This window comes from Erythrolamprus reginae, chromosome 1 (genome assembly GCF_031021105.1).
Source record: "Erythrolamprus reginae isolate rEryReg1 chromosome 1, rEryReg1.hap1, whole genome shotgun sequence".
Taxonomy (NCBI): domain Eukaryota; kingdom Metazoa; phylum Chordata; class Lepidosauria; order Squamata; family Dipsadidae; genus Erythrolamprus; species Erythrolamprus reginae.
In genome coordinates this window covers 65,219,106-65,246,624 of record NC_091950.1, presented here as the reverse complement: position 1 = coordinate 65,246,624, position 27,519 = coordinate 65,219,106, and the positions used below count along the sequence as shown (strand labels likewise).

The following is a 27,519-nucleotide window of genomic DNA, read 5'->3' as shown; positions in this document are numbered from 1 at the left end:
CTTTTCTTCTTAATTTCATTTCATATTTCTAACCCTTTTTTCTGTGATCTTTTTCACACTGTGTATCAACATTGTAAAAACTTCTTTATGTCCCATCAGTCATGGTATATCAAAAGATGGTATTCAACCCTTCAAAGGCCTGAAGCCTGCGGCCCGCACAGCAAACAGCCCTTTGAACAGAATGTACAGAAAAACCTGCAAGAGCTGCCATATCCCTCTCTCCATTACAGCCCTATTTAGCAAAAAAGAATCAGAAAGGAAAATGTGGTTGATCATATTGAGGAAGGAGGGAAGGGAAGAGACTCTCATATGTTAAGACTGCTTCTTTAAGAAAAATTTAAATGTTTCTTGAGGGATAGTTGAATGATCATATTCTCTGGCAACATATTAAGTTCTGAAAAAATATGTGTCTATATGTCATATTTTTAACACTATTGTTGAAAAGATAGAGAAGAAAGAGAGAGAGAATGGGAAGGAAGGAGGGAGATACAGAGAGAGACAGAAAGATAGAGAGACAGAGTGAGAGAGACAGACAGAGAGAAAGAGAAAGTGACACACACAGAAAGCAAATTCAATGAGCCACAATCTCATCCATTATTAGCACATGCTTAGAGTTAGAACATGGCCAATCACATTATAAAGCGGTGCTTATCCTTCTCAGTTTTCTTCTTTATCTGATTGGAACTGCATTATGTCAGAGTCTCATCTTTAAAGGTCACTCAACATCAGCATCCCTTATTGATTGTTTTGTATAGACCAAGGGTAGGCAAAGTTGTCTCTTCTCTGACATGTGGACTTCAACTCCTAGACTTCCTGAGCTAGCATGATTGGCTCAGGAATTCTGGGAGTTGAAGTCCACAAGTCATAGAAGAGCCAACTTTGCCTACAGACAGGGCCAGAAATGTATCCATCTATTGATAGGTCATATGTTGGTTTACTTATTCAATTTACATAACCGAATGGAAATTCTAAGTGACCAACAAGTTAAAATACAAAAAATAAGATATACAACAGGCAGCCAAGATTAAAAAATAACAATAATCAAACAGCGGTAACTATCTCATAGGTTCTAAACAATAATCCAGTTCCCATGCTCAAAAATGTAAGCATGTCTTTAGGGCCTTCTGAAAGGTTGATATACAGTACTCTTATCTCATTCTCTTGAGAAACAATGTTCCAAAGGACAGGTATCAAAATAAAAAATCCTGGATTTCCTATGAAAGTATTTCTTGATTCATGTAGTCCATAGTTTGCTTCTCCTCCTGCATCTAAGAGAAGAAATATAAATGATAGGAGAGGGGTGGTTCCATAGATAACCTGGTCCCATTCCATGAAGGGATTGATAAGTGACAATAAGCACCTTCAAATTGCATTTAGAAGAAAACTGATAATCAAGGAAGCTCATGAAGCAAAGAAGTAACATGAAGGCACAGGGGATCATTATAATTGCTTACACCACAATTTTCAATTAGCTGCTGTTTCCAGATGTTCTTTAAGGGCAGTCCCATGTCAACTGTATGACAGTAGTTCATTTGGGATGTCACTACGGCAGTGCCTCTTAGTCCAACAAAGTGTGCTTCACAAAGTTGTGTAAGAGTTCTTTTGGCCATGGCTGCCACCTATTCTTCACACGAGAGCTGTGTGTAACACAGTGGTTCTATTTGGGTAGTGCAATTCCACCTAGAGATAGGAAGTCCCCAGAAGTCCTAAATTCCAGAACTATGTTATAATTGAACTGAAATCTATTCTTTTCAACACCCCACAGGCTATAAACATCAAGACAGGGCTCTATGGTATCACTAGATCAGCCCAGGGTAGAGATATAAAGTATCCACATATTCCTTTCTAACAGATAACCAAACATTAAAAATAGGATTGGGTTTATAAATGTAAGTGTTCAGAAGAAGAAGGAAGCTTGAAGTATCTCAGAACAGTTGTGACAATCTAAGCTTCTAAAATATAAATACATTTCTCAAACAAAATTCAGACACTTAAAAGAGAATATAATCCAATCTACATTCTATTTTACATCTCTCAAGTATAATCAGTCTTTCAGATATGATCACTAGTGTTTTGTCATTCCCTCTCTCTCTCTCTCCTTCTCTAAATCTTCTTGGCACTCAGAATTGGGGAATTTTTTCCCCTTATTGCACTTACCAGCACACATCTAAAAAAGGGATATAGCCTTTCCTGTATGGTGACCGTACTAAATGCTCAAGGGCTGTTTGCTCCCACTTTTCTGTTGCGGTTGACGACACATGACAAACCTAATCGCACGAAACCAAACCCATATTTTCTTAAGAGAAGATATGCTGGAAAATACACTCTGTGGCATCGTCACTTCTGGATGTTTTCTTTTTCCCAATCGATCAGAATTTTTTTTCTGCCCCTCTTTTATTAATTTAATGGTATTAATTAGACATGTTCCTTTTCTAATTTTAGTTGGGAAAAATACCTCTAAGTTTAGCATAGCTAGATTTAAATATTTTAGATGAACCAGAGGTCAACCTTGAGTGACCAAATTTTTGGCCAATGAACAGTGGAATCTTTTTAACATGATATAGTTGAATATATGAAGAAGTGGCTCTTAGCATTAACTGTGAGGAACAGTTTGTCATAGGAGTACAATGGCAATATGTTGCAACATCCTTTTAAAATAATATGTTCTCAGTCTAGGAATTAGAGGAGGTATCGTGCTTCTAATCTTGTGCTCAAGTTTGTGAAGCTTAAGTTTTGCTCGGAAGAGTCTACAAATACAGTACTCAAAGTGATTTAGTTGAAATTATCCTTTTTTGTTAGAATATTAATGAATATTTAACAGGCACAAATAAATGTATGTGTCACTGTAGTCTTTTTTAATTTGTTTATGGTTTCTCCCACTTGTAGTTTCATATGAGTGAAGCGCTAGGGGTTGTCAAAAATAATCAGATCTGCCACTGCACTGCCTATTTCATCTTCTTCCAGAATGTTGTAGATGCTTCATTTAATTCTAATATTCAGGCAGCAAGGTGAAACAGGGCTCTGAAGGGCTGGCTGGCTGTTTTTGTATCAACTCTCTTCAACCAATAAAAAATATGAACTCTCCAAAATGCAGTGAAATCTGGGCTGGGCGTTCGTGCGGTTAGCAGTTTGCAAGTGGCCATTTTATGGTGACAAGGAGCAATATGTTATCCCTTTCTGCAGCATGAAAAGTTTTGGCAATATACATTTTTTCTGCAAAACATTTTTTCATTAGCGCACAGGAAATGAGTATACATTGAAAGGGATAAATATTGCATTACTAAATATTTACAAGCTAAAGCCAGGAATATAGATACACTAACCATTCCAATGAAAGATTGTAAAATTTGCTTTTAAGCATCCAAATGTGTAAAAATATCCTAAAAGGACTAAAAATATGCACCATTTGGGAGAAAGCCTTGCATTTGATGGGGAAATGCCTGTGCTTTAATATCATGTAAACTATGTTTACCTAGTTTTTGATTAATATCACAAGTATTTTTCAAAATAACGTTTTTCTTAAAAATATATTCTCAAAGAAATATATATATAATTTATAGTTCTTTTCTGCAAATATTTTACATATGTACACACACACACACACAAACACACACACCTCAGAAACACATAAACAGAAGCAGGGAAATGGGAATAGTTTATGATTCTGAGACTTTTGTAGTAAATAAATACAGAGACATTCGTGTACTTCTATAGAATGTACATAAATATAAAATGGCCACATTTTTTTGCGTGTGTCTGTCCCCGGAAGGGTGGACTGATTGTTTTTGGATGTCTGCAGCTGTTACCTTGAAGGATGCAATTTCATCTTTCATTTATTTTTCCCCATCTAGACTGTATCAGGATAAACTGTAACGCCAGTAAGTTTTCCCTCAAGTTTCATTTTGTTCTATCTATATATGTCTATTTAAAAGAAATTAACATTATTTATTTGATATTTTATGAATGATTCTTTTTATTAAAAATGTAAATAAGAACATAGAAGATGTTGAAATAGTGTGCATTTGTATTGTTTGTAAGTGATGTATGTGTCTGAGAGAGATTTTTCTAGGGGCAAATGAATTATTTTATTCCCTGGCTTCACAGACAAGTGTCCAGGGAACAGGAAGAATTGAAAACATATTTCAGTAGCTTTCTGCTGTCTTGGGAAATATTCTTAAAGACAGTCTTGATACTGCATAGAAATCACAGGTACTGTATACTCTTTTCTACTATATTTTTTTTGAAAAGTATATAGTTTAGGTCACAACGGTGACTGCTTCATCTGATACTTTTTCAATATTCACTTTTTAAAAAAATATGTATGCAAAGGAAGATGCAAACATGTTTTAGGTGAGTAATACCCTAGTTGAGTCAATCTAGATGAAGGATCTTGAAAATGTTTTTGAAGAAAGATGTTGCATTTGGATAACTCAATCCAAATTCTTTCTGCAAAAATGTTGAGTTGCAAAAATGCAATTCAAAATCAAGAAAGTTTACTGACAATAAAACTAGTATTTAAAAATTAAAATTACAATACTAATAGAAGTTAGCAGTTAATATGATTTTTAAAAACCTCATATTATTTCCAGGTCTCTGGTACAATTTCAGGCAAAATCATTGCCATAGGAAATAATTGCTATTTTATACTAATTAATTACTATTACTACAACAGGAAATAATTACTATTAGAAAACTTTTGCATGGATTGTGAAACTGCAACAACAAATAATGTAGTTCTACCCATGATACAATCTTTCTATTGTGGCCAATATATTTGTTTTCCTAGGACAAACCCTCATTTATATGTGTTAGAATTGCCCCAAAGAACATTTCATGAAGTGCCATGTGCAAATAGGAGAACAAGACATAATGAGGAATGTCTAACCTTATTTTTAAGAAAGCTGCAAAGGCAGTCTTTGTGCAGACCTGATATTTTTATGATAAACACACACTGTTATACAAAGTGGAAACTGCATTACTACACATTGGTTCCATAGTTTTTTCTACACTACTATACTATCAATTTGTATCTATTAGTGGATGAATTTTTAAGAATAATAGAAAGCTCCTAGTAGCCCAATACTAAGGCAAGAGAAAAATGTTAACAAAAGACTTAACAAAAGCTGCAATTCAGTGCTTATTTCTGCACATCATTCTAGCTATGGCAAGGATGGATAGAAAGATAACACAATTCCTTTATATTGTATATTACACTAAATCATGATGATATATGTAAAGAATTTTATTTGTACCATTGCAAATTGTGGGGTGTTTTTTGCCACCCAGAGTCACTTGTTTGGGATGGACAGCTATAGAAATGGAATGTTTGGATGAATGAATAAATAAATAACATTTGTATGACTGCCATTTTTATGTTCTGACAGCACATTTTCAGAGATGACCTATCAGCTGCAATGTGTCCATTTTTGAATTTTTCTGGCCATTATAAACAGTGATGAGAAGTTGGCTGTCCTGTTTTTCCCCAGCCTTTCTCCCAAAAATTTAAAACTGAATTTTAAAAAGAAACTCATTGTGATGCAATTTATGAAATCTTTATGGACTTATGTATCCTAATATCCTTTACATTCCATATGATGATGGTGATAGAATGTTATTAAAGGGAAAAAGAATACAGAAATGGAAACCTTATTAAAAATATCAGTTTTGGAGGGCTGCTTTAAAATTTCAGTTCTGCCATCTTGATTTCAGCAACAAGAAGAGAAAGTTACTACTGTATTCCTTTAATTTTGTCCACATGATACAGCTGACATGTGTGTTTAAAACTAAAATTAGTTTCCTGGCACAGACTGGATTAGGGTGCTATTTTAATAAACTACCAGCTAACATGCTAATATTCATCATTTGCCCTTCACCATATAAGATTATGATCAGTGAGTTTAAATTGGTAAAACTACTCATGATGTTTGCATCCTCTATCACTCCAAAGATCTGGTTCTCTTTATTCACATTGATGTAACTAGTTTTATAGATATACTTCAAAATATGTCCCCTGATCTACTGGACTCATATAACTTCAGAGCATTTAACCATTCCCCACTTTCCAGTTCCTATGTGGTATCTCCACCTGCGAGGAAAACTATTATTATAATAAAGGGCAGGGCTGTCCAACTCCCAGCCCACAGGCTGGATGTGTTACAAACTGGCCACATCCATGCCCGGTTTAGCGAAGGGGAAAAAAAATCCCTCATGAGAATGTGAGTTTGGCATCCCTTATATAAGGATTGAAACTAAGCTTCGGAAGCAAATTATTTTTTCCCAAATGCAAATGCCCATTAAAAAATGTAAAAATGATTGTCTTTTTATTTTTATGGATTGATTCAATATATTTGATTTGTATGGCTGTCCATCTCACCTAAGTATGAAGTAACAGGGCAAAATACTTTTTCAATCAAATATTTTGATCAAATATCTATCTTCATAATTTTTTGTTAATAATTATACAGTATATTATAACATAGATATACTGTATTCATATATATTTAAGTGTCCTTCCTATGCAAAGATTTATTACAGATAGTCCTTGACGTACAATCACTGAGTGCAAAATATGCTAAACAAGAAAATACCTAATTTGAATTTTGCACCATTTTTTGACCCTTCTTACCACCATTATTAAATGAATCACTGTGTTTGTTAAATTAGTACCATGGTTGTTAAGTGAAACTGGCTTCCTCATTGACTTTGCTTGTCAGAAGGTTGCAAAGGATGATCACATGATCCCAGTACAGTGCAACTGCCATAAAGACATGCCAGTTGCCAAGCATTCAAATTTTATTTTATTGAGTTTGGAAGAAGGTCCCACGCCACTAAATGAATGATTGTAAGTCAAGGACCACCTGTATTAGCCTTGCATATATTGTTTTTCAGTACATTGAAGACACTTATTATTTTTCAATATGTCTGTTTAGACCAGTGTTTCCCAACCTTGGCAACTTGAAGATATCTGGACTTCAACTCCCAGAATTCTGGGAGTTGAAGTCCAAATATATTCAAATTGCCAAGATTGGGAAACACTGGTTTAGACATTTGGATCCATGCACATGCTTGCTTCATTGTTAAATTTCTTTGATATCCATTATTCAATATAAATAGAGTCACATAAGGAGGACTAACTTTGAAATATTAATTGTATATTCAATATTAATTTAAAAAAACAGATGTGTAGATAAAATGGCTAGAATGAATACAGTGATCCCTCGAGTTTCGCGATCTTGATCTTCGCGAAACGCTATATCGCGATTAAAAAAAAAATTAATTAAAAAACCCCCCACTTCCGCGTTTGGCTTCGGGAGTCAGCTGGGAAGCGGCACGGCTGTTTTAAAAGGTCGCCGCCGGCCTGGGGGGCTTCCCAGCACCCCCCGAACCCCCAACCCGGGTTTGGGGGGGTGCTGGGAAGCCCCCCATGCCGGCGGCGACCTTTTAAAACAGCCGCGCGGCTTCCCAACTGAGTCCTGAAGCCAAACGCAGAAGTTCACCTTTGGCGTTTGGCTTTAGGACTCAGTTGGGAAGCCGCGCGGCTGTTTTAAAAGGTCGCCGCCGGCCTGTGGGGCTTCCCAGCACCCCCCCGAACCCCCAACCCGGGTTTGGGGTTTGGGGGGGGTGCTGGGAAGCCCCCCATGCCGAACGCCCACGCAAAGGGGAAACCCCGGCTCCTTGCTGATGCCCGCCGCTCGCCCGCCCGCCAGCAAGAGGGGAAGACCCAGGGAAGGTTCCTTCGGCCGCCCAACAGCTGATCTGCTCGGTAGCGCAGCAGCAGCGAGGAGCCGAATTGGGGTTTCCCCTTTGCGTGGGCGGCGGGGAACGCAAACTCCACCATCTGCGCATGCGCGGCCATGGGGAAAAGGGCGCGCATGCGCAGATGGTGTTTTTACTTCCGCAACCCTACATTGCGAAAAATCGATTATCGCGAGGAGTCTGGGAACGGAACCCTCGCGATAATAGAGGGATCACTGTATTTTTAAAAAATCATTAATCACTGAGAGAAAATATTAGAAAAGCCTCAGATCGTTTTAATCTTTGATAATTTTCTCCCTATTTCTCAACGTATGCCATAAATAACCTTCAGGCAAGAGATTTTGGTATCAGATAATGCAGTCATTTTATTAACCGAGATTGTAGTATATGATCTGTGCTATTAAAGAATAGCCAGAATCATCATTTTTTAAAAAAGAAAAGAAAATAATAACAGTCATAACGAAATTTCTGTTACAATGGCCATCAAGACTAGAGGCTGTTGCTCCAGGGCATCATAACAGGTAAGGTACTAATTTTGATTTCCATTATTCTATTCATAACTTGAAGAAAGTGAGTAATATGAATGTGCTATTTTATATATGGCTGGTTTATGTTTCCATAGAATGCCATTCAGGATATTTCTTTCTGTACATGGCTGGCCTTTCTTCCTTTTAAAAAAAATATTATGTAATAAAGACAATGAAATAGAATTGAAACAAGTGTGTTTTACAAATGTAAAAAAATATTAATCTACAAATGTGAATATATTAAAAGTAAATCACTTTTTAAAAAAATGCTGGTTTTGTATATCAGGCAGCTGAATTGCATAATATTTATTCGTTGAAAATTTACATAATATTAAAATCACTTTGCAATGAATAGTTTTTTAAATGACTGATTAAGCATTAAAGTATTCAATATATACTTAGAATTGCTAGTGTATATATCAGTTCTGTGCACTCATATCAAGGATTACATCTAAGTTTGAAAAAGCTTAGTTCTTGGTGAAGCAGTATTTGTCCTGGGTTTGCAAATATTTATGTGCAATGTCCTGTGATTTCATAATACTGAGCATCATAATTTAATAGTTAATATTGAAATCATTAAGTGCTTTGATTCCTAAAGGCCAATTTAGAGCAGAAATTGGGTTAAATTATATCTACACAGATGTCTATACAAAGAGTCTGTATTCAGGGGTTATCCTCCAAATCACTCCTACCAAATAAGTTATTTTCTGGGAAAAAGGAAAGCCTCCAAAAATTCAGTTTCACAGAATTTGGTTACACAAATTTGCATTTGTAGAAATAGATTTTTAGTGCAAATGCACTGAAGTTTAATAGCAATGAATGGAATGTTGTTTTGTTTTATTCATATTATATATTAGAGATGGCCTAATTAAAAAAACATTGAGTTGTGTTTTCTTCTGTTCTTCTGATCTCTTTACAATTGTTAACTGTGTTGTTGTAGTGGCTCCTTTTTCTTGTTGAGTTTTATTGCAGAAGAACCTAATTGTGCATAAGGTCAAATCAGTTTTTGTATTTTTAATTATCTTTAGTATTCATGGAAGTAAATTACCATTTATTTTCTGTCATGAATATCCACAAGGGAACCATCAGTAAGCATGACACAAGATGGGATTTTATCATGCTAATTAATTGTTACAACAGCAGACACTTGGAAGAAGCATAGACTTGCCTTTAATTGCCTGATAAGGGTATTTTAGCATGCTGATATTTTTCTGACTGGTGTAATTGGTGCATCTTGAGGGTAAAAGAAGAAGCAATGGGTGGAAATTAATCAAGGACAGAAGCAATTTAAAACTAAGGAGAAATTTCCTGACAGTTAGAACCATTAATCAGTGGAACAGCCTCCCTCAAAAAGTTATGAATGCTCCAAACCTGGAAGTTTTTAAAAAGATGTTGGATAACCATTTGTTTGAAAGTGGTGTAGGATTTCCTGCCTAAGCAGGGGGTTGGTCTAGAACAGTGTTTTTCAACCAGTGTGCCGTGGCACACTAGTGTGCCGCGAGACATGGTCAGGTGTGCCACGAAGAAGGAAGCTCAGGTTCCGGTCTCGCAACTTTTTGCTGAGAGAGTGAGAGTGAGTGAGAAAGAAAGAAAGAGGGAAAGAAAGCAAGAGAGAGAGAAAGAGAGTGAGTGAGAGAGAGAGAGAAAGAAAAGAGAAAGCAAGAGAGAGAAAGAAAGCAAGAGAGAGAAAGAAAGCAAGAGAGAGAGAAAAGGAGAGAAAGGGAGAGAGAGAAATGAGCAAAAAGGGGAGGAAAAAAGAAATGAGAAAATGATTGAGGCAGAAAATGACACAAAAGAGAGAGAAGTGACTTTTGATTTAAAGCAATGGTAAAAAGCACCCAAAGAATAAGAGAGAAAACCCCCCAGCCCTCATCTGTTTTTGGAAATGGTTCAAGAGTGTGTATACACACACACACACACACACACACACACACAAGGGCGAGGAGGAGACAGGGATGGAAAAAGAGGAGAGTGTCTTCGGGTGTCATTTTGTGTCATTTTGGTTGGTGGTGTGCCCCAGGATTTTGTAAATGTAAAAAATGTGCCACGGCTCAAAAAAGGTTGAAAATCATTGGTCTAGAAGACCTCCAAGGCGCCTTCCAACTCTGTTATTCTGTTCTGTTCCATTCCATTCTAGCTTTATTTATTTATTCTTAGAGTTGAAAGGGACCATGAAGGCCGTCAAGTTCAACCCCCTGCCCAAGCAGGAACCCTATAGCACACCAGTCAAGTGGCAGTTCAATCTTCTCTTAAAAATGTCCAGACTGTTGGAGTTCACAACGTCCACTGGTAGGTTGTTCCATTGGTTGATCGCTCTGACCGTCAGCAAGTTCCTCCTTATCTCCATGTTGAATCTCTCCTTGGTCAGCAGGTGTGCCCACACCCCTTAGGACTGTCTCCCCTGCTGTGGGCTCTGCCTACTGTAATTTGAAATGCACTTCTGCCTGTGAGGAGTCTCATGGCCCGCAGAGCCCCGCAAGCACACCCTCAGCCTCCCAGCCCCCACTCCATTCCACTTGTCACACTGGAAAGCTTGTTGCATGTTCAGAGCTTCTCGAATTGCTGAGGTGGGGAGCAAACAGGCGGCAGGAGCTCATGCTTAACAGCATCTGTAAAGGTATAATCTGAAATGTAACAGTGTCCTGTTTAGTATTGAGATGAGGCAGGTGAGATAAATCCTGACTCAGTCATGTTTGGAGTAGATCTATTTAAATAATTGAGAGGAGTTAATGACATTACATTTAAGAAAACTTTCTGGCATTAATATGTACTACCATAATGTGCATTTCTCCATCTCTTTGCTATTTCTATGGGTCAGGCACACATGCACAGAAACACACAGCAAACCATATATCATCTGTATTGTTTGCTGGGAGGCAGATTTCCCCCCTTCACCCAAAACTAAGGTGCGTCTTATACTCCCAAAATATGGTACTATTAACAATGTCCTTTTCTATATTCTTTTATGAAAAATCAACATATTGCCATTGCAAGAAATAAATAATCAAGCTAACTTTCTTCCAATGGGTTTGTTTGATTTTTGGTACCAGTTTTGTTTTGCTATCAATTAAATTTATTGTCAACTGCTACGTGCTGTAAAAAAAAAGTCTAGTAACAATCATTTCATTAATAAATTAATACAAATGCCTTCAAAGTAAACACAATTCCCATATCTCCTTCAATTTAAAACAATTAAATTAAGACCCTATTTTAAACCAGAAATAAGTACACTGTAACATGATTGTTTAACTAAAAATTGATTATCTCTTTTCTGCTAAATATAAAACAGTTGGGAACTCCTTAAAAAAAGCTATATTTTCCCGAGATAGTGAAAAGTCAGCATCAGGGTCAGAAATGGGTTGCTCTCAGGTCAGACTGGTTCTATAGAATCAGAAGCATGAATTTCCCCAAAGGCGCCACCATCTTGTTTCTTGCACATGTGCAGAATTGGTATTTTGCTTTTGTGTATGCACAGAAGCTTGGTTTCTGGCATTGTGAATGCACTCGCACGGCATGGATGTGTGGTGCGCAATGCGCATGCACCCATGTGGGAGAAATGAACCACTAGTGAGGTAAGTTAGAACCCACCCCGATCAGGACCCTTCATTGGGGTGTCAGGGGTAGCTGGGGTATTGCTTTTAGAAAAGTCCAGATGTAGCCACACAAAATACAAATAGGTTTTTTTTTTTATGTGACCAACATAAATTGATCTTTTTTTTTTTACTTTAGTTGGAAAGCTTTCCAAAATACTGATACACCCTCAGAGAAATATCAACCTTTTCAGTTACTCCATGCATGAATCAAAGGAAAGAAAATAACACAAACTTTTTTTCCAACATAAGTTTTTTTCCCCTGATTTTAATATTATATTGGTGTTCAAAGGTTGACAAGATGATTCATCTGCTGTTAAATATATATATTTCAGTAAACTAAAGCAGTCTTGCATTGAATGAACAAGTTCTCTCGTTTGTTATTTTAAAAGACAGGTGTTCCTAAAATTTCAGGAGAAATAATTGCTCTCTTCCAGCTGTCTGTTTTTGAAAACATGCATTTTGTGCAGTAGAATTTCACTAAGAGATATCAATAGATTATTTTTAAAGCTCAACTGGCAATTATCTCTCGTCACCGCTTAATATACAAGGTAAATATTATGCTGCACTATTTCTTTTTCTTTTTTTTAAATATCTGGTCAGAAAGAAATACACTGTAAACAAAAACAGTACAGGGAACACTGTGATACATTTACACAACTTTTAAATATACATATCCATTAGAATCTGATGAAAGGAAACAGAATATCTTTTTTTCACCTCCAAGTAAATTTCCACATTTGAATGTGATGATAAGGCTACTGTTTTGAAGCTTAAATATAGGCATTTGTTGTGTATATACAGATATTTGTATAATAATCTTCCCAATAGCACTATCCTGATGTTGATTTTCACAAGAATCAAAGACAGGGGTGGCATGCGTGAGTGACTTCTGCTTCAAGTATTGATATTTCCTTGCAGTTTTTCTTTTTCCTTCGCTGAATCGATTCTAGCACTTCAGAGATTTTCAGTGCACATGATCTTTATTTGCTTGATATTCAAAGAAAGTTGGTTTGGTTCTTTTGTTTTATTTCTATGCTATTTATTAGGGTTTTCTATAGTTCTGGAGCCAATAGAGATACATGTCCATGTCTCAGATTACTCCTGTCACCAGCTTCCAATTCTTCTGGACGTTTAGTACATATAATATATTATAACCCTTTTTCATATATATTTTGCATGGCAGTAGGGAAACAATAGCTTACAATTCCAAATAAAGACATATTTGATTCCATTCTTTTGGTTACACTGAATTTCCCAATTCATTGCAGTTCTTTTAAGTATATGGATATTTATGTTAGATTTCATGCTATCTATTCACCTGGAAACAGGCAATTGTAATTTGGTAAAACTTAAAGCACATTACTGTCCTACTGTTAATGTATGTCTTTATACATTCCCATTTGTGTTGTCCAAGGAATGTCTGATTCAGTGATGGGCTCCTACGGGTACGGTCAGGTATGCAGAACCGCTAGAAAAAAATTGATTTTTTTTATTTTTTTCCCTTCTGGGCTCTGGTTATGTTTTTCCTATCGCAGTAAATGAGGTTGAATGTGCATAATTTCAGAAGAGCTGTGCGTGCATGTGTGTGTGTATACACATACAGTTTATATAGAAGATAATGTATATTTTTGTGTGCCTGTGTGTAATGTGTAAGTACACATATGGCATATATACATAGAATATTATGGATGTTCAATAATAGAAAATAGATAGGGAAATTGTATCTCTGAGGCGAGGCGAGGCCAGGCACCCTAACCCAAACCCTTGACGTGAGCGATGTCAAGTTGACTACCTTTCACATAACCTTTAAGCCAATCCCCCCGGTCTCATGATCATCAAGCTACTCATCAAGCTACATGGCTGGCAAGTCACACCCACAAAATAATCTACGCCCATAGTGTGGTAGCTGTAGTTAAGATTTTTGTAGCCCTCCACTGATTACAGGTATAGGTTGAGCAGGTATGATGCAGTAGTGGGTTCTAAATCCTATTGCTACTGGTTCGTGCTTGCACATGCATGCAAGACCTCTGGGCATGTGCAGAAGCATTCCAGGCAGGTGGGTGGAGACTCCTGCCACAGCTACCGGTTCGTTGGACTGGGCCAAACCAGGAGCAACCCACTGCTGGTATGATGATAGAATGTAGCCATGTCTGACTCTGTTCTTATTGTCTCTTCCTACTTGTGATACTTATGAAGTTTTGAATAATCAGCATAATCACACATTTAGGAGTAATCTGTACAACAGTAGCAGAAGTCTTTGGTGTTTTCTCACAGTTTCCATAATTTTTTTCTATATCCTTTCTTTTTTATCATATCAGGAGAAGCCCTTTTTTGGTTTATGCCCTTCATTAATCTTAGCATTGCATTAAATATGGATTACTAATATGTACTGTTATTGTTGAATAAGAAGTTCCTATTTCTCTTTCTCTCTGTTTCTTTCTCTCTCTTTCTCTCTCTTTCTCTCTCTCTCTCTCTCTCTCTGTCTGTCTTGGTATATTAGGGTCTTTCCCCATGTAACATTGATAGAATCATGGTGACGTTTCAATGAGGTCCCACTCATCTCTTCAGGCTGGTGCCTTCGGCTTCATGCTAAGGCGAACAAAGCATGGTCGGAGCTGTCCTCCCTCTATAAATACTGGTTGGGATTTGTGGAGTGCTGGCTCACTCACCCCCACGATATATATTTACAGCAGCACGAAGCTTATAACTTCAGCCTGATGATGGTGAATGTGATTTCACCGAAACGGCACATAGACATTCAAAATATTACACTGGGCAAAACCCGAACTCAGAACAATCTACATCTATATATATCACATGTTTTTTTGCTGAATTTGAAAATTAAGGGAGACTGGGATAGATCTATTTCGGCCTTATTTTGGCCTCATCAGCTAGCCATATCCACTAGGACTTTAATATATATACAGTATTGTATTGCTTTTTTATTTTTGTGATCTTATTAGCTTATATATTTTTTTCCTGTTTTGCTATTAGAATTGGAATTAATGTTTGTGTGTTATATGGCATTCCATCTACTTTATGTTTTAATATGGGATACCTCTTATTATTGCTTTGAATATAATACAACTTGTTTTCTTGCAATCAAAGTAAACATTTGATTGCATTCAGTTTTAGTTTCACTTACTATCAAGAATTTCTGTATAACACGATAATTTCCTTCACAATGTTCATGGCATTCATGAACAGTTTGAGGGAATCTTTTTGTACTGAATCAGGGGTAAAGTTCAGCAGGTTCGGTCAGGTTCCATAGAACTGGATTTTGGACAACTGGCAAATTGCACCACTGACTTTCCCCACCCCGCCCCACCCCTCCCACTCACTCCTTCCCCCCTCCTTCTCAGGCTCATATACACAGAGCAAACATGAGAAGGAGGCAAGAAGCAGCTAAGTTGAACACTAGAATACTTGGCCAAACTTTTCTGGGGTGGTGCAGCCCCACCTTGCCTTGAGTGATGTCAAGTTGGCCATGCCCACTCAATCACATGACACCAACACAAGTCACACTCACCAAGCAACACCCACAGAACAATTTGAATGTCACCCCTGTACTAAATTGCCCTTATTTGTTAGGATAAACTCAAGCATATATGCTTACCCTGTGTTTTCTTCCATCCTCTGAAGGAAAATGAGCCGGGTGGCACAGCAGGTAGCTTGCTGTATTGCAGGCCACTGAAACTGATTGTAGATCTGTAGGTCAGCGGTTTGAATCTCATCACCGGCTCAAGGTTGACTCAGCCTTCTATCCTTCCGACGTGGGTAAAATGAGGACCCGGATTGTGGGGGCAATATGCTGGCTCTGTTAAAAAGTGCTATTGCTAACATGTTGTAAGCCGCCTTGAGTCTAAGGAGAAGGGCGGCATAAAAATTGAAGGAAGGAAGAAATAAAATAAAAACATCATCAACAAGAAAATTTATCAATTTCTAGGAAGAGTCATCCTTGAGAAAATATTTCACAACAGATGTCAGGATAATAAGAAGCCTTAATGCTACCATTCTGTTTCTTTCTGAAAAATCATTAATTTGCCTGGGGCAAACATTACATCTGCATTGGGGGTTTCAGAAAAGAGCAGCAACAGCAATATTCTTTTTATTCTACCTTCCATTTCTTTTAGAAGCTATCAACACTTTTTCAGCAAATCCATTCACTATTTCCTCAAATACAATGGATATTTTTAACACATAGTGCAATTCTTCTTCCCTTTCTGTTGCTTTTCTTCTGTTGAATAAGTTGTATTCTGCAATTGTAATGTCCCAGTCATGAAGAAATTTCTCAGCATTTACAATTATACTGGCCCTCCATGGTAATAGTTCAAGCTCATCTTCCTTTTTTCCAAGGTAATAACTCTTCACGATTGTTCACTAAGTAGTTTAATAAAGACGCAGAACAGTTACTACTTCCATTTGCTCTTGCAATACACAACCATGTATCTGAGGTTTCTACTTCTGGGTTTCTGACATATTGTGTCTGGAAGGATTTAGCCAAACACATCATTCCCAACGTTTATGGACCTGCATTCCATCTTGTTCTTCTAGCTGTCTATGACTCCATAAACAAAATATTTGATATTGAAGACATTTATTTAACCATTAGTTTATCTACACCATTAGGGGGGAAGGGAGGGTCCTCTTCCTATCTAGAATCATGTATATGAACACCACCTAAAGTTTCAGGTTCTTCAGCTCTTTGCTTTCAGTATCTAACTTCATGCAATGCCATTCCTGCATAGATAAGTAACAGGGGATAACTGTCAGTAAATTTGGAGAGTCTTGACAAATGATCCACCATTCCATTAACTGATGTTCCTTGAATCATTATGGCATATTTCATGATCAGTGGGTTATTGTCAGTGCATATTATTTTCAGTAAAAAGGCACCAGCAATGATAACTGTCATCCAGATAGCAGTTGCACACCTTCTGCTCAACCCAATATTTTGATTCTTTTTTGGGCAATCAATAGATTGTTTCTTCTGCAACAGCTTATTGCAGAGTTCAGTGGTGGAGGATATCTTCTAAATCTCCATCTGTTTTACCCATCAAGTTTGCTCATTTTATTTTATTTCCTTGGAAAACATTGCTTTTTAAAAAACCTTTGGCTGTAGTGCCTCATTCATCTTGTCTAATAAATCTTTGTCTTTTTCTTTCAGCTGAAGTTGAACATCTTCAAGTCACTTTTGCTGTTGGTTTCTTAACTGTTATAGATTTGCCTTACTGCCAAGATCACTTTTTTTAAAAAATTGTTAGTTTTGGCTTTAGTTTAGTGTGTCAACCTTGCCATTATTCCTTGTGTGTCCAATCTTACTTGCCCAATATTCTATTCTATTCTGTTCTATTCTGTTCTATTCTATTCTATTCTATTATTCTATTCTATTCTATTCTATTCTATTCTATTATATTATATTCTACCCTACCCCTACCCCTACCCCATCCCTACTCCTATCTCTACTCCTACTCCTACTCCTACTCCTATTCCTATTCTTTGTCAGTGTTCAGTGTATACTCTGACAACACTGTTTATATTAGTTTCTATTGGGTCAATTTTGACTAAGGCAACCACTGGGTCCATTCAATTAAATAGTGTCATTTTCCTGGATTCAAGAAACATACATTAGACTAAGACTTAAAATAACTTTATTGTCACTTTAAATATACACTAATTGGTATATATTAAAAGAAATTTTCATTGCATATAGCTCTCAAAGGGTCACCACCAGGGGTGGGCTGCTGCCTGGACGGGGTGGGGAGCGCAGTGGGGTAGCCAAAATGGGGCTCCACTCCAGAGCACTCAATTTGCACTGAAAGATGTTGAAGGGCATTCTGCATAAGCCACACCCACAGTGTGGTAGTAAAAATATTGGTAGCCCTTCACTGGTCACCACTTCCAATATGACAAAAATATAAATAAATGAATGATTATGCATATATACCCATACACCAACGTATATTATTATATAACACATGGAAACAACAGAGTCTGGTTCGGATGTATACATGTACATGACAAGAAAAACAAATCTTGTGACAGTGCAGTCAGGCGGTAGGGAAAGCAAGTAGGATGCTTGGCTGCATAGCTAGAGGTATAACAAGCAGGAAGAGGGAGATTATGATCCCGCTATATAGAGTGCTGGTGAGATCACATTTGGAATACTGTGTTCAGTTCTGGAGACCTCACCTACAAAAAGATATTGACAAAATTGAACGGGTCCAAAGACAGGCTACAAGAATGGTGGAAGGTCTTAAGCATAAAATATATCAAGAAAGACTCAATCTGTATAGTCTGGAGGACAGAAGGAAAAGGGGGGACATGATCGAAACATTTAAATATGTCAAAGGGTTAAATAAGGTCCAGGAGGGAAGTGTTTTTAATAGAAAAGTGAACACAAGAACAAGGGGACACAATCTGAAGTTAGTTGGGGGAAAGATCCGAAGCAACGTGAGAAAATACTATTTTACTGAAAGAGTAGTAGATCCTTGGAACAAACTTCCAGCAGACGTGGTTGGTAAATCCACAGTAACTGAATTTAAACATGCCTGGGATGAACATATATCCATCCTAAGATAAAATACAGAAAATAGTATAAGGGCAGACTAGATGGACCATGAGGTCTTTTTCTGCTGTCAGACTTCTATGTTTCTATGTTTCTATGTGATTTTACCAGACAGGTGGCATAGGGAGCAAATCTGTTACAGCAAATCTAACTTTGCTAGAAATACTTCAAAACTTCCTCCCAAAGGAGAGCAACAGAAACAGATCATAAAGTGTCTTTGTGGGGTCTTTAACAATGCTTTGAGCTCTAAGCACATTAAACACCTTCTCTGCCATGGTGCCATCTCTCTGAAATGGAATTCTCCCCGAAATCTCTGTATCTGCCACCCAGAGGGCATTCCAGAGGGCTTTAAGCAAAGAATAACTACATATGGCATTCATATCTTAAATAAGATTTATCAGAATAGAACATAATTTAATAAACATTACTATTAAGTAGGGAATCATGAGGAAATATATATGTAATCACATAATCTCACAGAAACATTTGTAACTTTAAAATGTTATGTAATTAAGAGACAGTGAATAAAATATTTTCACTACCTGGATTTTCAATGCTGAAATAAGTAGATTTTATTTTTTTACACATTTTGGATCTGCCGTTCTCAAACAATAAGGTTTATTCATCTTTATCTTTTCCAATATTTGCCATAATATCTTAATTTATTCTTTATATATAAAAATTTAATACAATTCAATTTGCATTAATGCATACAGGAATGCAGAGCAAGCTTTGAGGAGTTCTGACTGTGTGTGCATTAGAGATCTTAGCTCTTTTTAAATAGACCTGTAATGAGGGAACTGGAATTTGCTTGATCTCTTTTTACTTTTTTGAGAAGGGGCTGAGGGCTTTTAAAAATAAATTTAAATTAAATTAGGGTCCCTACTTTGGTTGTTTGTTGTTGAAATATATCATCATACTCTTGTGTGCAGTTTCCAAAAATGTTCTTGCTCCCTAATATGAGATACTTATGATGATTCTGTCCCCCCTTCGCTATCTCTCTATCTCTGCATCTGTTATCCATCCATCCATCCATCCATACAGTGAAGGGCTACCAAATTTTTTACTACCACACTCTGGGCGTGGCTTATGCAGGATGCCCTTAATTTTCTTTCAACATCTTTCAGTGCAAATTGGGTGCTCTGGGGTGGAGCTCCATTTTCACTACCCCACTGTGTCCCCCCCATCTGGGCAGTAGCCCACCCCTGCATCTATCCATCCATCTATCTGTCTCATCACATTTTTCAATTGCCCATCTTCCACAGAGGAACTCTTATGCTGCCTGTTCTTAATCCAAACCATGGATTCCCCAAAGCCTATTTTCTTTTGACCAAGATGTAAGGAAAAAAAAACTTATTCAAACCCTAGCTGAGAATGAATTTTTCCCCCAAGCATGTATTTCCTTTCCCCTTAAAAAAAGTATCATAAAGCAAATTATTTCATGTAATTGAATGAATAATGGTAAAAATGTAAGCAAATGTTATTTCTCTATCTCTAACTATGCTTGCCTGTTCTTTTATTTAACTCAAGAACCAGGTTTCCTTTTGTTCTCCCAGCAAAATGTTTAGCTGTGGCACAGAAGAATTCAGTGCTATATTTCTAATATATGCTTCATTTGCTTGATGCTGTAAATGAACAATTGGAAGGTTATAATTTAAATATTTACTGTCACTGAACAAACAGACAGATTCTTGCTAAGAACAGCTATTTTCTCAGATTGTTTAAAAAATAGAAAATAACAGTTATTGAGTGTTCCTCCACTTTTGTGATTTTAGTTCAGTACTGAAAGGGATGAATCTGGTGATCTACTCTCTTAATTGAATAGAGCAGAAGTGTTTGCATTTAGGTTTTGTACCAAGGTAAGGATTTTCTTAGAATGCATTGTCTTGTTGGCATAGCTGATTTTTGCCATTCCTTTAAATCTTTCCTTTTATTTAGGGTTTTTGTTTAGATCTCCAGTCAGAAGGTCATTTATAGTCTGCATTGTGCAATTATAATCATATGACATTTGAATACTCATATGAAACTCATATGGCATTTATTACTTCATCTGCCTAAATTTGCAGCACTTAACAGAGCAAATTTTAAAGAGATGTCAGTATCATATGTTTAGATCAAACATCTGTTTCTTACCATCTTTGGGACCAATATACTTTAAACCAGTTTTTCTTTAAGTTGTATAGACTTTAACTCCCAAAATTCCTCAAGTGATCAATGGGAGTTGAAGTCACACATTTAAAGTTGCCAAGTTTGGCAAAACACTCTTCTAAATGGAAATAATACTGCAAGTTTTCTTCCCCCATTTAAACAATGAGAAAGATTAAATCTTGTAAAATTATCTCTCTCTCTCTCTCACTTACATACACACACACACACACACACACACAGGGGTGGGCAGCAGGCAGGACAGTATGGAACACAGTTCCACCGGCGGAAATGAAGATGCGTGCGCAGCTCCAGCTGATTGGTGGCTGTCACTTCCTGGATTACTGGTCTCGGCTCAGCTCTCCTTTCCCCCCCCCCTGCTGCTGCGTCTACACTTCTTGCTTATTTCCTCTTTCCTCCTTCCTGGCCTCAGACAAGCTTCCCTGTCTCAGGGAAGACCCAGGGATTTGGATTGATGGCAGTAAAGGGGAGAGCATATCTCATCAACAAATGGAACCAAGAATTGGGATTCAGTTGTAGATCAAATGAAATGAAATAAAATTATTTTATTACATGCATAAGGTATACATCACTGATAACAAACTGGGAAAAAGTAAGACAGCAATTTTGCCAACAAAACTGCTTAGCTGGTGCTAAATATCATTGAAGCAAAACATATTCTGTGCTTCATACTGGATAGCTCCTCTGCTAACCTGAATGGTTTATTTTTGATCTATATAATACTTTGGTAAAGTGGATTTGCTCACATGGATTGGTAGCAAAAGGATTTCCAGATGAAGGTGAAGGACTTAATCTGGTTTTTAATCTTCTTCAGCCCATGGATTTATGGATTAGGACTGTGCTCTTAACTAAATATATTCTTAACCTACTTCCTTGCTTATATCTGATTTCCTATAACTTGATATCACGAAAACCATGGCATTTATCAGAGAGCAGAAAAATGCATTTAGCTTTATGAAACAGAATAAAGTGCAAAGAAAAGAGTTATTACCTTCTTTATACTTCATCAGCTATGTGTGTCATCTTTTCTGACTATCAGTAATTCAAATAAATTCCATGCAGAATTGAAAGTCTTGTAGTTCAGTTAATTCAAAAGATATGATAATAACATAATACTTAAGTATAGTTATAATGCAATTATAGTGTATCTGTAGAATAGAATATTTAAGATATATTAAATCTAAATACACAGAGTTTTAACTTTAAGAGCACAGTGGAATCAACTTTACTGAGCAATTAAAGAGGACATTACAGTAATTAGAGAAAAGAAATGGAGTAAACATTGATATAGTATCACATCAATTAAATTTGAAAGTTATACAGAACTGAACAGAATGGCAAGGCTATCGTTTTAAAAAACTTTCCAAATATGTTATCATGTGAAAGAACTATGATAAATTGCCTTAAATTATACTGAAACAAATAGATTTTAGTAACCATTGGGCAATATCCATTATTATTATTATTATTATTATTATTATTATTATTATTATTATTATTATTATTATTATATTAGATTTGTATGCTGCTCCCTCTCTGAAAAATATAATATAACATTATATATTTAATATATAATATATAATTATATTATTACAAATAAGAGAACAACATGTAAAAAGGCTAATTTAGGTGTCCGAAAATAATGTTGCAAGATCCAATCTGGGTCAGTCACTGGGATCAGAGGTTTTGTCTTCTGAGCTTTTGGACTCGTACTAGAGCCCATCTTCTGGTAACTACTCTCTAGTCTGAACTTCCCTGAAAATGGGCTTTAGCACAAATCCAAAAGCTCAGAAGACAAATCTTCTGGTCCTGGTGACCAACTATGCAACATTTAAAAATTCAAAATTTAGACACAGAGTCTCAATAATTTGTCAAGTGTCAATCACTGAGAAAATATATTGCTGAAGAGATATGAAGAATGGAATTACTGTCTCTCATTTTGAATGGCACATTATTCTCTTCCACTAACTCCATTAACCCCAACTCTTATTTTTGGTTTCAATAACTACATTTCCATATGTTTCTAGGGTTCTACATACATATATCTCATGTACTTTTTTCCTATTTTTACATTGCTCCCTTGCGTTGACATGTTGATCAGATGACACTCACTTATGAAGAATCTCTAAATTGAAAGAGGCACTAATTGCATTCTCTTCTGCTTGCCATGATCTCTCCAAAGTGTACTTTGATAATTGCTCACCCACTCATTGCTTTTTTTAAAGCTATGAGTTGCATCTTAAACAGAATTATTTCCTTTCGTTACAAAGTAATTAGCACCTTGAAAGAGTATCCCATCTTCTCTGTACATCTTGCTTAAAATCTACATGTTTACTCAAAAGTAAATTATACTGAATTCAGTGAATTGCCATATTATGTGTCCATACAATTATAGCATCACTTAAGACAGCGGTCCCCAATCTTTGTGGCTTAGTGGCCCAGCAGAGCTGTGAGAGGGGAATCAGGTAACATGCGTGGCAGGGTGGTGGGCCAGCATGCATGTCCAACTCAGGGGAAGATTGCCATGTACATGCATGTGAGCAGGTTTAGCTGCATGCACATTTACATGTGCAATGGCCTGTCACTAGCACAAATCAAGTTGCACGCATGCATATCAGCCCACAGCTCAGAGGACCCAGTTCAGAATAGGCCATGGCCCAATAATGGGCTGTGGCCTGGGGATTTAGACTCCAGATTTAAGATATCTACAATCAAATATATTAACTTTTTTCCAATCACTGTACTATGATTCTTCTCCAATTTTTGAAGAACAATTACTCTTAAAAAGGCGGTAGTGAAACTCTATGAGTGTTAACCTTATATTTGGCAGTATTCCCATTAACAGTCACAATGGGACGATGAATTAGGAGTGAATCTTTTAATCTTATGTATTATTACAGTATTTCCATCAGTTAACCATGCAATCAAATTAGCAGAAACTTGAGATGGGTAGAAAGCGTTTAGCAGCCCTGAATCACAAATGAATGGAGAGCTATTATTATTATTATTATTATTATTATTATTATTATTATTATTATTATTTAGAATTGCATGCTGCCCTTCTCTGAAAACTCGGGACAGCTTATTATTAACCCTAAATTACTTATTTGCTGTTTATCATAGTCATTATAGATCATCATACCCACTTCCCTGGTGAAAGTGTCTGTTATCAGACTTCTAAAATTATACTTTCTATTTACGTATACACATAAACATCATGAGTTAATAATGCATAAAATTGATCACATGATTTAATACAGTGTAATCATTTTTCATATAAAGAAAGATCATTGTCATAGTTACTGAAGTACCTGATGTTATGTAAGAAACTGAACAGATTAAAAGTTGAACCTTATTTCAGCAATGTTAAGGACCTAATACTTTCAAACACATCTGAAAATTTACAATGTTTTAAGCCCCTACAGTAGAGTATGTGTTTTAGGGGCCTATAGTCGATAATATGATTGTATTCAAAAAAAGAATACAACCAGGATGGTAACTCCCAAGCATGTTATATGTAATAACTACCTTTTCCTTTATTATAATCCTTTCCTCATTTGACAGCCTAATCTTGGGATAATTTTCTTCAATAGTTTCAAGATCTATAAAAATAGATGCCCTTCTAATAGAAATCAATAATAGTAATAATAGCAACTGGTAATAATTACAACAATCAATGAATCGTAAATAAACAAAATAAAAATTCAAATCAAAACAATATTTGGTGTGATCACCCTTTGCCTTCAAAATAGCTTCACTTCTTCTAGGTACATTTGCACACAGTTTTTGAAGGAATGTCCCAAGATTTCTTCAAGGTTGTTCCAAGTCTCTTTGAGTACTAACCACAGCTCTTCTCTGCAGCGGGGGGATTGATCCCGATTCAGACCAGTTCTTAGAACCAGTAGCACCTCAGGAGGAAGCTCTGCACAGGTGTAGAAGTGGCACACATGACCGCAAGTGCAGGCACAAAGGAACCAGTAGCAACATTATTTAAAACCACCACTGATTCTGTGGATGTAAGCACAATGCCTAAGGTTGCCTTAAAGAACCCAGATAGTCCAAATACTGAAGTTTAGGACATCTGCATTGGAAAAAAATATCAACTGACTCTTTTATTGATGAATGAAAGAATGAATGAAAATCTAACAGTGCTAATGCAACATGGGTTGAATTGTTTCAATATAGGCAATTGCATATGTTCCTGAAGAAATAAGTGACTTCATGGAAAGTTATATTATGCCCTTTACAATTTATTTTTTTTACAAGAGGTACTGTAATAATGAAAAAAGACTACTTTATTCTCATAATGCAAACAAAAGATTGGAATTTAGGAAACTAAACTCAAAGGGACCTTGCATTCTGTGTTAATTAAGAGGAGTTATTATTATTATTATTATTATTATTATTATTATTATTATTATTATTATTATTTAGATTTGTATGCCGCCCCTCTCCAAAGACTGGGGGCAGGAAAAAGAGTTGGAAAAAGAATGTGTGAGAAATATAAAAACATGTATTACCTAAGTCTCAACTGGGAGTATAGATTATCATAGAACAGCATACAAGGGAAACTATTTAGAAATAAGTGATACCTATCCAGAAAATGGGAGAAAATAACTAATTATTAAAAAATGGAACCCCCTTCCCAAGTATGAACAATGGTAATAACAAAGTTTTTATAAGCTTCATGTAAAATGTTTTAAAATGTCAGTTTCAATATTTACTTACTTAGATGAGTCATGGATCTATCATTTAGGAAAATGATTAGCTATGTATAAAAAAGCCGTTTAAGTAAGAATGGGAAAACATCTACTCTCAGGAGTGGACAAATAGTGGAACAGTTATGTGGAAATCCCCTTTGCTGGTTAAGTAACTACTTTTTATCCCCAGAATGATATTTTGATTCATCAGGAAGGCCAAAAGGAAATTTGGTGCTATTTTGCATTCATTTTTAAAATAACAATGTCAGGATGGATAGATGGATGGATGGAGAAAATAATAGTTAGGCTTTCAGTAGTCAGGGTTCTGTCTCTTTTCTCTCCCTCCTTCCCCCTCTCTTCTTCTGTTTCTCTGCTTCCCACATACATACATACAGGACGGGGTGGAACGCGGGACGGGGTGCAACGCGGAAATCAAGCTTATTTTATTTATTATTTATTTATTCGATTTTTATTCCGCCCTTCAACTTAGACTCAAGGCGGCTTAAAACCTGTTAGCAATAGCACTTTTTAACAGAGCCAGCATATTGCCCCCACAATCCGGGTCCTCATTTTACCCACCTCGGAAGGATGGAAGGCTGAGTCAATCTTGAGCCGGTGGTGAGATTTGAACCGCTGACCTACAGATCTACAGTCAACTTCAGTGCCTGTAGTACAGCACTCTACCTGCTGCACCACCCCGGCTCTTCGTGCCCAGCTCCATCTGACCGGTGACAGTCACTTCCGGGATTACCGGTCTCGGGTGGGCTCTCCTTTTTTCCTGTGCTGCTGTTGCTGCGGCTGCGCCCCTTGCTTTTTCCCTCCTCTTTCCTCCTTCTTGGCCTCAAACGAGCTTCCCTCTCTCCTGCCCAGCTCCCCTCTAGCCTTACGCAGCCACCTCCCAAGGCCAGGAAAGAGGAAAAAAGCGAGGAGCATGCAGCAGCAGTTGGGAGAAAAAGGAGAGTCGAGCTGAGCCACACCAAAGCAGTCTTGGTTGCGGTCTTGCAAAGCCCTCACTTCACCCGCAGCTGAGATGAAAAGGCATTGTGCGGCAGTAATAACCATGTAACTCTCCCTCGGCTTCCAATATTTTTAAATCCCCCCTTCCCACTCTCCTCCTCCTCCAAGGAAAGCGGCAGGGAGACCAGCACCGGCAGGAGTTGCAGGGGCCCCTTTTCCTCCCCCATCTTTTCTTAACATCTAATCAGCACCCTTTCACCTAGCTACCCAGCCTGAGGCAGGGAGCAACCCAGGAAGGAGAACAGGGAAAACATGAAGCAAATTATCACCCCAGTGAGCAACACTGGTGAAGTTGTAAGTTGAGGATTTAACAGTTCACTTGATCGTTCAAGCCACTCCCACCTGGTCACAAGGCCAGCAAGCCACACCCACAAAATAAGCCACACCCACAGTGCAGCAATAAAAATTTTGGCAGCCCATTACTGAGCATATGTGATAACAAAAATGAATCTTCAAATTCCAGGAAAGAAAAATAAAGAGTACAGGGAGAAATCCATGAAATGATGGTGGTTGGCTTTCAAAGGAGATGGCAGATTTATTTCTGTTAGCCTTTGAAAGGACTATCTGAATATTCAAGACATCTATTTGGTGTTCAATATAGCTTAATTGCCAAATGGCAAAGATAGGAGGGAATGTCTATCTCCCTAGTCCAGGAATTCTACTAATCGATTATTTTGGATACAGAGAAATCAAATCCATAATTTTTACCTTGCTAGAGCAAGGATATTTAATGTTATTATATCACTGACCCATGTTACCATGTACTACAATCATTTATTTGAAGAAAAAAAAGATGTACCAAAGTTACCATGACATTTATTCTGTTCTCTAATCTCTAATTTTCTAGCAAAGATGTCTCAGCAGCCATTCACATCCATGTTCTGTCTTATGTGTCCTGAAGTTACTGGATTGAATCTGTAACGTTTGAGGGTTTTTTGATCCTTATATTGTTCACTTAGAAGATAGGTAATATTACCAAAATGGTTCATCGTAATTTAAAATGCAAAACATTTATATAGCTTATATAGCTATTAATGATTTAAACAAATTTTCTATTAACCAGTTCCATCATTTATAGATTAGTTTTTAGGACACAATCTTAATGGAAGATTTCAAAGAGTATTTTGCATACCTATGAAAATTCAAAATAATTTTGTACATTTATGTATTTAATGTTCAAAAATCCATTTAAT

The 27,519-nt window shown here is 36.8% G+C and overlaps 1 protein-coding gene across 1 annotated transcript in view; it reads left to right on the top strand.

The window, feature by feature from the left end:
* Positions 1 to 27,519, top strand: part of NRXN3 (neurexin 3) — a 1,550,407-nt gene that overhangs the window by 540,246 nt on the left and 982,642 nt on the right. The window contains exon 10 of the mRNA XM_070753995.1: positions 3,852 to 3,878. Coding sequence (XP_070610096.1) covers positions 3,852 to 3,878 — 27 coding nt within the window. The remainder of the gene's footprint in view (positions 1 to 3,851; positions 3,879 to 27,519) is intronic.